This window comes from Choloepus didactylus, chromosome 2 (genome assembly GCF_015220235.1).
Source record: "Choloepus didactylus isolate mChoDid1 chromosome 2, mChoDid1.pri, whole genome shotgun sequence".
Lineage (NCBI taxonomy): Eukaryota > Metazoa > Chordata > Mammalia > Pilosa > Megalonychidae > Choloepus > Choloepus didactylus.
This window is the reverse complement of record NC_051308.1, coordinates 138,589,556-138,606,970: the sequence shown is the minus strand read 5'-3', so window position 1 is coordinate 138,606,970 and position 17,415 is coordinate 138,589,556. Positions and strand designations below refer to the sequence as shown.

Here is a 17,415-nt window from a genome sequence, read left to right as displayed (position 1 = left end):
AACTGATCCATTTCATGATAGAAATCTGGCTTAGGACTAAACTGAGATGGTGACATGCAGCCTCACTCCTCTGTGAAAGGAGAAATCAAGCCGAGATTAAACTCACCGCACAGCCATCATATAGTGCTTTGATGTAAGGGTTGTTGTCATAAGACATCTCCTCATCATTTGATCCCAGGAACCGAAGTGCTTTGTCATAACTTCCAGATGACACATCATACCAGGCTGCTGACTGATGACAGTGGTAGGTGAAATTTTGCCGAGCAGAGGCAGTCAGCAGTTTCAGGAATGTCATTTGCACCATATTAATAGAATTGCCTTCAACATCTAAATATGAAAGCTAGGAACAAAAGGGCATGAAAAGATTATTTTCCTTTTTTATGCTATAAAAGAATAAAACCACCGTTGGCAGTGAACCATGATCCCAGAAACATGTAGATAAATCAACAGACCCCTTTTTACTTAATGAAAGAAAGTGCACACTGAAGGTCAGTAAACCCAAGGACATGATTTTATGAAATCAGAATTGTATCCCCAACAGTTACTTAAGCACTGCTTATGTCCAAAAACGTCATTTTATCTCAGCATCTTAGCTTCCTAATCAGTAAAAATGGAAAAATTTGCTTTTATTTTCAAGAAATGTTTCATTATATTTGTGTCTTTTAAAAATATATAGTGGTACAATAGTGAGTGTGAATTTGAGAACAATGCAAAAGCTAACTGTTATTGTTGTTGTCGTTGTTTGTTTTTTGTCTATTCCTTCAAAACTGCATAATTTATGAATTACAACCAAATCTTTAACAATATTCCTGCACTGTTTTTTTCTTTTTTTGGGGATAGGGGTATGGATTGATTTGTGATCCTCAGAAAGATATGTACACGTATACCCCAGAACTGGTGAATGCTACATTATTTGTAAATAGGGTCCCTGCAGATGTATACTAAGCTATGGATCTTGAGATGGGGAGATTATCATGGATTATCAGGTGGATCCTGAATTCAATGGCAAGTATCCTAATTAGAGGAAGGCAGATGGCGATTTGAGACAGACAGAAGAGGTTAAGACATGGGCACAGAAAGGAGGTTATGTGAAGATGAAAGCGGATATTAGAAGGATGAAGGTACAAGCCAAGGAATGGCAGCAGCCACCACAGGATGGAAAAGACAAAGAATGGATTCTCCTCTAGAGCCTTTGAAGTGAGTACCGAACTGCTGACAACTACTTGATTTTGACTGACTTCAGATTTCTGGTATCTAGACCTGAAAGAATAAATTTCTGTTTTTTTAAGCTAAGAAGTTTGTGGTAATTTGTTATAGTGGCCATAGAAGACCATGTCATCTAAGGTCTTTTTGGTCTTTTAATTTCCAGCACAGGACTTGCTTATTTACTGCTAGCACCAGGCATAATTCCTGAGGAAAAAACAAGTGAATATTTCTTGAGTCAATCAATAAGTATTCTGTACTCACAGCAGGAAAATAGTCTTAATTGTAAATTATTAAAAATCTGTCTCATACATTGTTTTCACAAATTGTTTTAATGGGATATTACTGAAACATCTGAGGTTAGCTGAAATATATGAACCCAAATAAAAAAAAAAAATCCAACCAGTTATCAAGTAAGTCAATGTAAAGGCTGTTATCTGTGACTTTCTTCCTTAAATATGACTTTACTTAGTCCTGGACTGATTAACAGATCATATGATGAGGATCTTGTGAGGCTGGAGTTAAAAATTTGTTTGAGAAATGCATTCTAAAGAAAACAAAACAAAATAAAAAAAAAAATAAAACCACACATGGTCATATCTGTTTATGCATTTCTAACTCATACTCAGATAAGATAAAACATGTATATTTAATAGGTAACTTGAATAGTGAACTAGAGAATTACAGGTCAAGCAGAGAATTTCACCAAGAAAAGTTAACTAATATGAGTAGCTTCATCAAAGAACAATAACTATAAACAGTTGTTAACTGAAATAAAAATTGGCTTTTTTAAAGAACATTGAATATACTCACACATTTTATATTTTAAACACATGGGTCTTTTTAATAGCTTTTAAATATGAATTTAGGTTTGGCATTTAATCTTAAAATATGTCTAGAAAATTATAAACAGTGGACAGATAAGTAAGTATATAGAAATGTTTAAGTAAACTTGTGCTAGAATACAAATAAAAGGTCAATAAATTCATTGTATTTCCAAAAAGTAAAAATAAGTTAACAAACAGCCATTACAAAAGTCCTTATTAAAATGGAGAAGAAAGGATAAATTAGGTGTCAGGCAGACAGAAAATAAAATAGTTGGGATCAGTGATCCTAAATGGATATTATTTCATCCACAGTTGATATTTCTAACAAAATACCTTTTATGATTTGTATTTCAGAGACTTAATGAACTGCAAACTTTATTTGATCATGTTTCTCAGTAAATTTAGCATATTTGCATTTATTTGATAGAAAAATTTTAGAGTGCTCTAAAATACCACAGAGGTCTAAGAGATCTAGAAGGAGCAAACTAGAGAACACATGGAATCCTGTTTAGCATAAGTTAGACTTTCACAGGGCCTAGAGGTTAATAATTTGAGTTTCAGTTATGATGTGCAAGATAAACCAGTTTGTGTTCAAATAACAACATACCAATTTTCCTCTCTTAAATTCGCTAAACCAGCTTCCTGGTTTCTCCTTTGGCCATGATGAAATTCTTACCTGTTTCAAAGGAACAGAAAAATAAGAAAATATTTATAAAGTATGAATAGTAATATTTATGTATATATCAGAAATTTCCAGTGAAACTAAGAAGATGAAATGTTGTTTATAAAGATATCTCCCCTGGATTACACAAAATGAGGTAAAGAACAAACTTTGAGATAGGCCTGTGAATTCCATTTAGTGAAGACTGAGTCATTTATTTCCTGTTTCACAAGTGGTTCAAAAAGGAGACTGAAAAAATAAAACCAACCTGGTAAAGGTATATTAAGGGCTGTAGGGGACATTGATGGATTTCTTAGGTAACCCCTTACACAGGAAACCCTCACAATGTTAGTCATCTTCAACCAGCAAGGCAGGTGCCATCAGCTTTCCATGGTCAAGAGAGGCATTGTGAAACTATCTAGCCAGTAATTAAGGCTAGGATGCTATGGAAAAGTCAAAAGCAGGAAGCATGAGTAATATTCCCTGCTGGGCAGATTATTCAGAAATTTTTATAGATTTGCTCTTGTTATTTTGCCTTGCAACAATCAGCAAAAAATAAGCTACATAAAGCCTCACTATAGGGAATTAGAGTAATCAGTGCAAGGGAAGGTATTTCCCATTTGCCCACATCCCTTTGGAGGTCCCTCACACATTTAACTTCTCTCTTAAAAAGATTAGCTACACATAAAGCTACTTGCTTTGCCTTAAGGGATTTCTATGCCTCTGTATGCCCACACCATTTACTAAGAAGAATGACATTTATTATAAGAATATAAAAAAAGACAAAATTCCCTACTACAGAATGTTTGGAGAATGTAATTATGCTAGTGAAAAATCTTTTCCTGTATTAATTTTTATTTAGATTTCAAGATAGAACTCAAGAGTACCTACTGATAGTGCTAGGAGGAAATCAAGGAATCTATTTGAAAATATTAGCACATTTAAAATATGTAAGTATGGAGAATATTATTTTAGATGAAACAATTATTTATAAAACTATACTTTGAGCACAATATGCAGCTGTGAGCTCTAACATGTGGTATTTGGACAGAAAAACACTATACACGGACTGAAATTTAACATTCAGTGGTGCTATGTCATGGAAAGCCATAGAATTTTAGAGAGCAAGCAGGTGCATAAAGAATACGTCTGAGTATAAAATAAAGAGAACAGTATTTGTTAACTCTGTGCATCACTTTGGTGCCTTATTCATGTTTATGCAAATGAAATGCTCTAATTACCCTGTAAGAAAAGCAGATAAATGAAAATATGACAGTATAATTTTCTCGTTTAGTTCAATATTGCAAAACATGGCAGAAACTGTCAACAGTCACCACCAAAACAGATTGGTACTTACTCCTTCAGATTTTTTGTCTGGATAAATGCAAGTCTCACCACCAGATGTAAAATTACAGTATACTTTAAAGGAATCTCCTGAGCAACCTTGGTTAGGATCAATCCAATATTCACCTAAAAGGCAGGAAAAATAGGCCATGTACAAATGCATTTATATAAAAAGCTGAATGCATTAGGTATCACATTTTATTACACAGAGAAAAACATGGAAAATTAATAGTCATAGCTTTTCTCCACATGAATCCATTTTATGTCTTTGGGCATATTGGGGAATGTGATGCAGAGCTCATGTGTTAACTTGGCTAAGTTAAGGTATCAGCTGTTTGGGTAAGCAACCTCTGGTCTGATTGTTACTGTGAAGGTATGGTATAGATGGCTTTTCATCTATAATCAGTTGATCACATTCACAGCTGATTGCATCTGTAATCAACAAAAGAGATTTCCCTTGGCAATGAGGGATTCTCCTCATTCAATCAGTTGGAGGTCTTAAAAGCTCAAACCTATGATTTCAGAAGTCAGAAAGAATTTTTGTCTCTTCTTCAGCCAGCCAGCTTCTGGGGAATTAACTTCACTTTCATTGGAGTTTCCAGATGTGGCCTGCCCTACAGAATTCGGATATGCCAGATTTCAGAATCACTTTATGGAGTTTACAGCTTGAGGTCTGTCCTATGGAATTTGGACTTGCCAATCCCCATGGTTGTGTGAGACAACTGCTATCATAAATGTTTATATATCTTGTATAGATTACTATAATAAATCTATATATATACATCCTGTCAATTATGTTTCTCTGGAGAACCCTGACTAATACGGTATATATGTTTAAATAATTGAAGAATGTTACTTTGTCACGTCTGTCTCAAAATTTTGCAAATGCCCCATACCCTCTGCCTGGAATATACTTTTTATTCTTAGTATAGCTGTCTCTTTAGGTGTCACCTTCTTAAATATTAACATTCTATTTATCCATATGTAATAAAATGCATGTACATTGGAATCAGATACATGTGACTTCAAATCCAGATTTTTTTTGCTACTGAAGTAATCTGAACACAATCATCAATATAATTTATTCCTCATTTATTTATCTGTAACACTGAAGGTGACAGCATCTGTTTTCTTCAGAGACCATATTTTTGTGCTAATTTATAGGAAACATTTCTTGTAATAAATGTACTCTGCTTTGAATGGGGTCCTAAGAAGAAAGTTTACTTTACATATTTAAGCACAGTATGCTATTAATGCATTATCAAAATCCTTCAGAACAAATCTTATCATGTGAATAACTATGACCATAACTTGGTGTTAGATGAATAAAAGTGTTAAATAATGGCAGTAAGAGGAACAAAGGTATTCTTTAAATAATTGACAACATAGTTTTGTTAACAGGAGTTACTGGAAAATAGAAGTGGTATGTGTGACAATTACTTTGCTTACCCTCTTACCATTTTTCATGTTGTGACTTCATTTTAAACATTAATTTGAATTATATTGATCTACTGGCTCTGAATGTTTAACATTTTAAAAATTAGAATTGCTTAGCTTAGAATTGGAACTCTGAAAAATCCAATGCCAACCCACTTTAACTTGTACTATTACTGTATAGAAATGGGAATAGAACTCTATTCATAGTCAATATGCTTCCTACCATTTCTCAGGTAACTTGAAATATATTATTTAGCCCTAGTTTACTTTTTTAATTAACAAAAACATTTGCACTTTTTCTCATTACACCATTAATACATTCCTATTTGGAACAAATTGGTATACTAAGGAAAAAGTATACAAGAAAATAAAAATCATTCAGCATTAATCACCAATCAGAGATAACTACTCTTAATCTTTGGTATTTCTTATGAGATTTTTAGGAATATTATTTTGAATCATATGGTAAGTAAAATTTTATCTTTCTTTATTCAGTTAACAATGTCATTAAATATTCTTTCAAATAACATATGGGTATATTAATTATTTTATATGAAAGTTGTGTGGCTATCTTTGTTCAGTAAAGTGTTTCACATCTTATGGATATTACCTATAATCAGTATATATCTAATCATCCATCTCTCATCTCTATTGACACATCACTAATTTAGCCCATCATCATATCTTGCCTAAATCAGTCCAATAATTTCCTAACTAGTTTCCTGGTTCCATCTTGCTTCCTTACAAATCATTTCAAGTAATTCTCTAGTTTACTTACTATTGTTCAATCATAGCAACCTTCTTTCAGTTCCTTGAAAATATCAACATCTAATCTGCCTCAAAGCTTTGCAAATGCCTCATAATGTTTGCCTGGAATACCTTTTTGATTCTTGGTATGGCTGACTAGCTCTCTAAAGTTTCAACTTAAATGTAACCTCCTTAGTAATTAGCATTCTTTCTATCCAAAATGGAATTATACCTAATTACATAACCAGTGACTTTCAGAGGATCTGTCATTACATGACACTATTAATATTTTTGATTAATTGTATTTTTTCCTGTCTCAACCATTAGATCATAAGCAACTTGAAAGTATTCATCCTTTCTTCATCTATGAATCTCTGCATGAAGAACAGAGTCTGGCAATTATTCAATAAATAATTATTTAAGTATTAATGATTAATTACATATTCAATTAACACATTAAAGAATTAATGAAGGTGGTTATTGTCCTGGGAATCACTGGGAAATACAGTCCACAGTGGAATCATTCCTACAGTTCATAATCTTTTTTTCATGATTGTTCATGTTCCAATTAATCATATGTTGTTTTATAACTCAACATATGCAGCTATCTTTTACATTTAAGTTTTGGTTATATATGATTCCCTTTCTCATCTAGAACAGAGGTTTAGAAGTCATATAATACAGATATATGTTCTTTGTATTCTCTTATGAAATCCATATAAACTCAATAAGAATTTGTTGGTTGACCAAGTACACTTAAATTTGTGAGTAGGAGGAGACATTTTCTAGCACAGGCTCAACCTAAATTATCTAAATTCTTTTCAAACATAATGCCAGTTAAAGCAATATTCTCCTTATAAGTCACTGAATTACTATATAAAACAAAACAATATTTTCCCAAAAATATTATAAATTCAAATACCTTTGTATATTGGTTTGTATAGGACCATTAATAACTACTGTTTTAGCTTTAACAGGCTGTGCTTGATAAAGATAGGAAAAATTGTTGACATTCTTCAGTTATGTTGCCTGTTTCTGAATTGCACTAAACTTTTTTGACTGTATGGAGTTATTTAGATCCCAATTATATTATTCATGTAAGTATTCAATAAATTATCCTGATTACTATTGGTAATTAAGCTGTTCACAATTTTTCTGTTTATTTATGGATCCACGAGAGGTAAAATTTTGCCCCAAGCTATCCCAATTCTTAAATATTCTATTCACCAAAAATTACAGTTAAACTATTAGATTAAACAATTCAGTTAGTTTTACTAATAACAAGTTAAAATGAGTTAGGATGCAAATAATAATTATATAGTAATATTCACATACATGTGCGTACATGATGTTCATTCTATGATAGTTATTACACTGCAAAATACATTTGTGCTAGCTATAATAATACAAAAATGATCTTGTCATAATTTAGTGAAACCTAATAAAATCAAAGATTTTCCAAAGCATATCTTGAATTATGCACAGTGTAAATAATTTTTCTCTATGAGACTGTAAATAATAATTGCTTAGTTTAGTTTTATTTAGAGACTATATCAAACACTTTAACTAGAATTAACGAGCTGACAATGCACATTGGTAACTTAGGGGCTCAGTACATTTGCTTTGTCGTACATTAATAACATACCATCCGGGAAGTCAGGATGGCTGAGTTGCAGATCTTTGCAAGTTCGGGCTGGATTGGTCTGAGTACCCATTGGGAATTTCATATGCTCGATGTCTTGTTTCAGAGAATTGAGGGAACCAAATATTTCCTCCATTCCATCCGAATAATCAAGAATATTATCACCTGCATCTGCTTGCATGCTTTCAGCATGTCTTCTTGTTTTTTTGAGTGACAAGATTGGTAATGGCTGAATGACTTCACCAGGAGGGCCCTGCAAAAGAGATAATGAATGTGAACTTGTTTCCTAGAGTAAAATATTCCGCAGATTTTAGTTGTTTTTGATTATGTCATTGTTTTTACAAATCCAAGTTGGTTCATCTTTGTGATGTTTTCTCTAATAGCCACAAAATATGTGTATAAGATATGTGTAAATATTTTATTTATATATGTATTTTTTTAGTTTGAGTATTCTTTACAAGTAAACTACTGGGGAGTCTGATGTAAGCATATACATAGATGACTTCTGGCACTTATCTATACAAGTAACATAGAACAAATTTGTATGTGCAGATATATATATTACTCTCTTGTTTATTAATTAGTCTTCATTTACATGTTCTATCTCTGCAACTGGTTTTGAAGTCTCTGAGGATTAAAACATTTTAATACTTTATGTTCTCCATTATGCTTGTTAATTATTTCTATTATGAAACATTACACTATCAAAAGTATGTACCCATTAGCTTGTTTCAAATATTTATAACTTAAATCTTTATAACTTAATGTACTTAAAACAAATGCATCACAGATTTGAATTTACACTTGCAGAAGAGTAGAACTAACCTAAATAATGAAGCCACATAATTGAAAACATTTCAAGAAAGGAGACTAAAATTTCTTTTCATATGGATCTGTATTTTAATATTACCAGTTAATACTTGCGTAATCTAGGAAGCCTGTAAAAATGTCTGTATTAATAAATGGAAACTATTATTATTTCATTATTATTATCATTATATGCACCAGGATAAAAATATCAAGCACCCATATTTTTGCCTTTATTTCTAGTATTAAGACATAGATGTATCTTTGTGGTCTACAAACAGTTGGTTTCATTAAAATATGACAAAAAATTATATGATTCCCTCGAAAATCTAATAAACGAGACTACTATAATATATAATTAAGTTATCTTCAAATTTAAAGGGTGAAAACAAAGAAAATACAAGTCTTGGCTTGTAGACTTGATTTTTTGATTGATGTCATTGCCATTTCCTATAAAATCAGCACTCTTGAAAGAATGTGCTTTTTTATTCCATCCTGTAAATTCAGAGAAATCATTGGCAGTCTCAAGATGCTAATTATTAGAACATCACTCTTGTTAACCTGCACCTACCGGAGGCCCAGGAGGCCCTGGAAGACCACCGTCACCCTTCTGGCCAGCAGGCCCCTGTTAGAAAGAGAAACAACCAGACGTAAATTGTGAAAAAACACTCGAATAGGTGTCACTGAAACATTAAAATGCCAACTGGAAAGGTACTTACAGTGGAACCTTTGTTACCCTTTGGACCTTGAGGACCCTAGAAAATGCAAAGAAAGAAGTACAGATAAAAATTGGCAGAATTTGTGTCTCTTGGTATATTTGTAAGTTGACTCTACCCTACAGGCTTCTTTTGTCTTGTACTTACTGGTAAGCCTGGAGGACCAGGTGGGCCTAAGGGGCCTGCAGGACCTGGAATTCCCTAGAGAAAGGACATCCAATTATAGAGTTATCTTCTACTACTCCATCTTCATGTTTTGCATATGACAATAACAAGCATACACTGCAAAATTTAGATAACTCTAGAACACTTAATAATACTCTAAAACCTTTCCGTTATGAACCTAAGAAATAATGTACAAAATAAGCAAAGTTTTTTGTTTTATATTTCTTTATGTCCCTACAGTCCTCAGAATAATGATTTGTATGTGATGGGGAGTCAATAAATGTATAATTAATTAAAGAACTGTAACTTTTATGACCTGTAACTTAAACCTTTTTAATTTATTATAATGTAAAATAAAAACCTCTTTTTGAAAAATCCTAACTTACAAAAATTAGAATAAAGACCCTCTAAATTTCTTCCTTTGTCATGTTTAAAGAAATATGTGTGTTTTTGGTGTGTATGTGTTTGCCTGAGTGTGTATATTACTGGAAAGGAGTAGGAAACATCATTTGTGTTTTTACTCACCCCATCCCCCTTGGCTCCAGGAGATCCCTGAGTTCCCGGGAGTCCTTGGTCACCCTTTTCACCTTGTTCTCCTGGAGGGCCAATGAGGCCAATTAAACCAGGATGACCCTTTGGGAAGACAGAGAAAAATGTTTAATAATATACAAAAATAACTATGTCATTAAATTCTAGTCATGAAATATTTGTACATTAAATTCTTGAAAGATAAAATTAAAAATGTAAATACAAAAAGTTTAAAGAAAGCCCTTTCTGAATGGAAGTAGGGTTGAGAACTCTACCCTCCCCCGCAACAGAACAATTTACTGCTTATATCAGGTAAGGCCTTTATTAAGGGTTTGGAGTATTATGGATCAAAACGCTTTCTAAAAATACTATCTTCAGTGTTTCAGTTACTTACTGCAAATTCCCTCAACTAATACTCCAGTAAAAAAACGTGTAATATTGGTGAAATAATCAACCACATATTTATTACTTTAATAAGCATCTCATTTTACATGAAATGATTCATATTTTTTAGAATCATTGCAATCTTTATTGACATTTGGAGACTTAAAAATAATCCAAACAGTATTAATACCAAAGTGAAAAAAGATTTATTTTGTTGAACTCAGCATACATTCTGGGAGACCATGTTCATTTTCTGTTTAAAAATGTAAAAATGGGCATTTTGTTTTTCCACCTGCTTATTTTCTGAAGTTATTTTAGTATAAACATATGCTATCTCCATATGGTTCCTACATGGGAACATTGACAAGGTATAATACGGAATTCTGGTGCATTTTTTACTATTACTTTGCATATTTTCTCTTCACTGAATACATCTGGGACACTGAAGATTGACAGTTTTTTTCATCATTAGAAATGACTAAGATATTCTTTGAAATTTTCTTTTGAGTGATTTTGATCTGCAAAAGTCCTTGCCTCTGCTACTAGAATATAAAATTGTCTTAACATACTCTTTTTATTTTTCTCACCTTCTCACCCTTGGAACCAGGGTCACCTTTGAGACCAGGTAAGCCAGGAGGTCCCTAAATGATGGGAAACATAAACATACAAGAGAGTAGGTATGAATTAGAGAATCATCTTACTATTCAAAGTGCTAGTTTGTTTTTGGAAATAGAGTTAAAAACAGTTAATGGTTGGTGCTAATTTTTTTTGCAGGATTCTAAGTAACTTCATATGCTTAAAACACCCTGGTTTAATCTGTAACCATGTATTTGGATACATATTTGTATGTCTCTGGATGTTGCAGAATAAGAATATAACTTCTGCATATACTAATTTGAAACTGGGGCTCTGTATTTCTGCTAGTCTGTGACCAGTTTTCTAAATTCTAATTTATTATTCCTTGTTCAATTGAAAATTGACACCTTTTACTATGATTCCAGGAAAGAGAAATGTACTAAGAGTACATAATCAAAATAATGTTTTGAATATAAGTTGTGCCTCACAGTCTGCAAAATTATTTTTAAAATATATCTTTAATATTTATGATACTCTTGATGAAGTAGCTATGTATGTCCTTTCTACTTGTGAGAAACTTGCTCATTTAACTTCCAAGTGGCAAGGCTCAGATCAAACCCCTGCTCTCAAGTTCAAAGTTCTTTTATGTTATGATATTAGACTCCTTACCATGATTGGACCAAGAGATGGTGCTACTTAGGGAGGTAACTGAAGGGACACTCCAAAAGAGCTGTAAGGCATTTGAACAAGACTTTATGATGCACATCACAGGAAGTGGGCTGATTTATTCTCTGAAATCTTCAAGGGGGAAAGGATTCTATGCAGAAAACAGCCAAGTGCAATATAGGTAATACAACTTGGTTGCAGAGGATTTGGGAACAGAAGATAATGTTAAGACTTCTAGAATCTTTAACCAAACATCCTTACACAAGAGCCAAAAATGACCTTACTAACTCATACTATGGAGGTTTTTGATTGTCATTATGCAAATATTTCATAACAACAATATTTGTTGATTTTTCTCTCTCTTAACACTTTACTTCCATCAGAGTGCTTGAAAGTCAAGGATACCTCTAGATCAAGGGGGCATTTTGATTAGGCTTCCAGGTGGTTGGAAAGAACCAAAAGAATTGGGAGGAGTTATTCATACTTAACTTCCCATATAATGGTAGGTATTGATGGGGCTTTAGAAGTGATCAAATGTGACACCATCCTTTTAATTGACAAAGAAACAGAAATCCAGAAACTTTGTTAACTTTTTAAGATCACAAAGTTTGCCAATGGAAAAGCCAAGGATTTGAACTCTAGTCTCTTGACTTGGTTCAAGGCTCTTTCATCACATTGCAAAATTAAGCACATTAAAGGTGGTTTTTATCTGATTAATTAATCTTACGTGGAGCTCCTTCCTGGCTGCTCAGTGGACTTTTATACAAAAATTCTTAGATTTTAAAAAATCTTGTAATAGCTAGTACTTTTCCTTTTCCTAATTAAACTCCCAAGAAGGTATTTTTGGCTGTAATGCCTGAACTGAATTTCTTATCTAAATGATTTGTAATTTTAATAATAAGCCAACTTACTTTTTCTCATGTCAATAAACCTCTATTTTAATAGTTTAACTGTTTTTATATTCTAAGCCTAAGGCATTTATCCTTTTATGCTAAATTATATTTTTATGAAAACTTTGACATGACTTTAGGAAATAATTCCAATCCCTATCCGCCCACCATGGAAATGTTCATGTTGATGACTTTTTAAATAAACTTTTTCATCTACAAATTATGCTCCAACTTTGAAGGCAATACAAAATAAGGTCCCTGTTCTGAAATGATGACAAGTAAAACTATGTATGCAACAGATGCTGTCAGAGGAGTGTAATTGGCATTAAACAATGATTTTTAAGAATGTGATTCATGGAATTAGGGCCAAGAAAATATTACAAAATATAAGCCACTACTGCTTACAACAAGTAACGCACTAAGCAACACAGGCAAAATATTCATACAGGTTCTCTAGGAGTTATGATGTTTGAGCTATAATTTCAGCAATATTTTTTAACACAGCACTTGGAAAGCAAACCATTTTAACTTTTACCAAGTAACATTATGAGTCTTCACAGTTTTATGTTCTTCAAGGCTACCATGAATAATTTTTTTCTCCTTCCTAGAGACACTTTGGGTCTTCAGTATCAGAGGGCATATTAGATCCCAGCCTGGAATTTTTTGTGAATTTAAAATATTAAGAGCTATGGATCTGATCCAAGCAGTGTGGTGTAGTATGAAAAGTATGGGTTCAGAATAGAATAGCCCTGGAAGAGAAGCCAGGTGCTTTCATTTATCAGCAATGTAAATTATGTAACCAAAGAGACTTATCTTCATAACTATAATCTAGGGTTTATAATACCTTTCTCAGTGCTGCTGTGAGACTGATTGGTTGGGTCCTTTCTATTCCTTAGTTTTTAAAGTCTACTCATCAAAACCTTGGTCTATTATTAGATAAATTTGTATTTCTTTCACTCCATGAATCAATTTGGTGTCTATAAATTTGGAAGTCTGTAAGTATTCATATAAATTAGGTAATTTCCCAATATCATTCCATTAGCAAAAGATAAAAATGTTTTAATAAGAGGTACGTATTTATTTAAATATGAATGTGCCTAATGATATTCTTCTAAAAAGGAGGAAATAATTACCCCTTTTGACCAAAATTTATGCCAACCCAGTTTAGATTATTTTTTTCTGTATAAAAATAAATAATCATGCCTCTCACTAGCAAAAAAGACGCTACAAGGAAATTGCCACGTTCACTTTCAAATATATCCTAAGGCTGGATTTTAACATTGGACTTTCATCTAGTTGACTAATACTCTATGGTAGGGAACCCAAGGAGTGGTCCCCAGACCAGCAGTATCAGCATCACCTATAAATTAAAAAAAAACAAACAAACAGATTCTCAGGCTTCACCCATACCAGCTGAAACAGAAGCTCTGGGATTGGAGTCCAGTAATCTGTGTCATAGCTTGGATGTTCACTAAAATTTGAGAAACATTGCTCTGTGGCACAAGGTCCCAAATCTTGTAAAACCAGTAATTAAATCAGAATAGCAAAAAGAATCTCATTTGTATTAAAATAAAACATTACTTATTTAGTCCTATTAGTTTAATAAATTTATAATTTAGGAAATATATCATGAATCTACATTTTTCTGTTCTCATCAGAGTGCCTGGTATATCATTATTTGGAAAATAATGTTTCTCAATAGCATATATTAGGTGGAAAATATGAATGAGTAATGGAATTAATCAAATAATTTATTGAAGTCATGTTACCACCAGCATTGAAAAAAGCATGAAAAATAGATCTAATAAAAATGTAATTGAATTAAAGGACCATATCTTATACCAGAAGTAGAAACCATTCAAGAATATTGCTTAAAACAGGCATATATATGCTAAAACTAAAAACATTGTCTAGATTTAAAAAATGAAAATATTTAAAGAGGCTGGTCTTTTTTCTTTCTTCAGTTGTCATTTTATATTCAATGCCTCAGACGTGACAAAACTACGCAAAATTTTTGCTGCAGGTGGGAGAACTGATAAGGATATTGTTTGCAGGGCAAGCATATTTGAATCACATTTCACAGACTGAAGTCTCTACCACTAACAGAAGTCAGGTGATATTGGAGGTATTATTGTCCTTGAGCCTTATCTATAAAAATATTCTAATAATAATAATAACTGTCATAATATTGTGAGAATAAGAGAAACAATGCATATACAATGAAGAATAATACAAATGCTAATTATTATTGTCATTAGTTTTAGATATACCGCAAAGTAATATCTATCAACTTTCTTATCTCTTTCTAATAGTACATGCTAAAATGGCAAAAAAGAGGAAAGACTGAGAATTCTAATTGCCCAGATTTAACAAGAAATATACTAGACATCATTTGTGCTTGTAATGCATAAAATTGTCTCTAAAGTATAACTCAATAAAGAGTTAGAGGAAATGAGTGATAATTCCTCTAAACCAAAAATCCCACGAAATATGGTATTTTTATGGAATAATTTGCCAAGTAGAATCAGTTTTCTTATCATTTTCTTAAGTTGAAAACAGAAATTGGTAGTTATGATATTGAGAGTTGTTATAAATAACTCTCTGAACCAGGAACAGATCAAAAGCATCAATTCTTCAAATAAAAAATGTTATTCCAGGTATATGTATTTACTGTTTCCTCTTTAAGATATTGTCAATTAAAAAACCCCAGGGAAATACATAATTCATAAGTAATAAAGCAAAAAGGAAAACAGGGATGATACATTCTTAAGTGTCTAGAATACACATCAAACTTTTCCCTGCAGCATTATGCTTTATAGAATATTTGCTTTGATATACATCTGAAAACTTTAGTGCATTGAAGTTTAAAAAGACTAAAGACCCACACTTTATTTAGAATGTAAAATTGTGAAATCATGTTTAATTTTGTGAAAAGTAGATGTGTTTTTGTTTAAACTTGTTTAATCATTGTGAAATTCTAGTCATTTCAATTCTATTTAGAGAGAGTTTAATGGATCATGAAAAAAGAAAACAAAATTGCAATTCAATCTTACTTTTTACTTTGCAGCAGAGGGCAGAATTCAGTCACATTTCTATTCTATAATACTTTAAAACACTCAATCTGATTCCCATTTAATATGTGTTGACTATTGTTTGGTTTGAATCTGTTAAGCACCCCAGAAAAGCCTATGTTCTTTTAATCCAATCTTGTGGGGCAGACCTATTGTGGGTGGGAACCTTTCGAATAAGTTGTTTCCATGGAGATGTGACCCCGCCCATTCAAGGTAGATCTTAATCCCCTTGCTGGAGTCCTCAATGAGAGGAAAAAGGACAGAGACATTTTGGAGAAGCTGAGACAGAAGCCCAGAAACATTTGGGAGAAAGCCACTGAAACCAGAAGCTAAACCCAGGAGATAAGGATCAGTGGAGCCAGCCACGTGCCTTGCAATGTGAGAGAGGAACCCCAGATGCCATCAACCTTTCTTCAGAGAAGATATCATCCTGTTGATGCCTTAATTTGGACATTTTCATAGACTCAGAACTGTAAATTTGTGAACCAATAAACCCCCATTGTAAAAGCCAATCCATTCCTGGTATACTGCATTCCGGCAGCTTTAGCAAACCAAAGCAACTAACTACTAGCAGTTTACCTAAGAGAAAAACAAAACAAAACAAACAAAAAAACACAACTCTAATAGAATTCTTTATGTGGTATTATCATTGTCCTCAGATTTCCTTTAGCTCACACATGCACTACTTATCTATACCCAGTTCCATATGGTGATTCTGTGTGTGTGTGTGTGTGCAAAATAATGCATATATAAAAGTTTAAACTAATTTTTAGCATGGGAAATGCTCAACTTGTAAAAGTAAAAATACTGTATCATATCTAAACTCTAGTAGAGCTATCATAGGCAGACACCAAGAAGAGATAATTTCAAGAATTTTAAAAGATCTGTTTCACTCTACCCAAGAATTGCCTCTCCAGAAGGTTCCTATCAAATTGTTAAACTCTTACCTTTGTGGGTAAATGGGTGCTCTGTTAGAGTTCAATCGTCTAATTAGGTAGCTGCCAAGCTAGAAGGATGAGGGCAGGATAAGTTGTATTTATTGAACAGCTAAGTTGTACTTAAAAGTTGGGGGGAAAGGGAGTGTCTCAGTGGTTTTGACTGACCAATGGAATGCTACAGTAGAAAGTTACAGGCTTCTATTCAGTGATAAACAAACTGGCCTATGTAGACTTGGATGTGGGTGTAAATACATTTATAATGTAATGAAGGGAAATACATTATGGACAAAATATTATTCAGATGAACTTCATACAGATTAATTTCAGACATTAATGCAAATTCTAATGAGTTTTCAAATTTCTGTTAATCAGTTTCACTTCCCACTTTTTATCCTCACTTCAAACTCTCTTTCACTTCTTTAATAATATTACCACATTTCTAATCAGGGAAACCTCTCCAGAGGAGATGACATTTAAATAGTCCTCCTTTGAGCATACCTAGCACTGTCTGTTTCATTCTATTACTGTACTTATGTTATATTCTAAGTGCTATAATAAGGTAATTGTGGTTGTCCATCTTTTCCATTCACTTCAACAGCCACTGATTTTCAAACGGTTTACTGATGGTATGTTTGCATAAATGAGGTCAAACTTAATTACTTTTCACTATGAACATGAAATTGTTTATTTTTCAAAACATTTATCATTATTTCATTCAGTTAATAATTCTTATAAGGCATTACTATGTGCCAAGCAATGGTCTAAATGCTTTGTAAATATTAATCATTCAATTATCATAAGAATCACATAGGC

The 17,415-nt window shown here is 32.6% G+C and overlaps 1 protein-coding gene across 1 annotated transcript in view; it reads right to left on the bottom strand.

Moving 5' to 3' along the window:
* Positions 1–17,415, bottom strand: part of COL11A1 (collagen type XI alpha 1 chain) — a 235,964-nt gene that overhangs the window by 2,576 nt on the left and 215,973 nt on the right. Inside the window, exons 58-66 of the mRNA XM_037815603.1 lie at positions 11,049–11,102; positions 10,075–10,182; positions 9,532–9,585; positions 9,388–9,423; positions 9,240–9,293; positions 7,865–8,114; positions 4,049–4,161; positions 2,638–2,706; positions 107–340 (exon numbers count right to left, since the gene is read on the bottom strand). Coding sequence (XP_037671531.1) covers positions 107–340; positions 2,638–2,706; positions 4,049–4,161; positions 7,865–8,114; positions 9,240–9,293; positions 9,388–9,423; positions 9,532–9,585; positions 10,075–10,182; positions 11,049–11,102 — 972 coding nt within the window. The remainder of the gene's footprint in view (positions 1–106; positions 341–2,637; positions 2,707–4,048; positions 4,162–7,864; positions 8,115–9,239; positions 9,294–9,387; positions 9,424–9,531; positions 9,586–10,074; positions 10,183–11,048; positions 11,103–17,415) is intronic.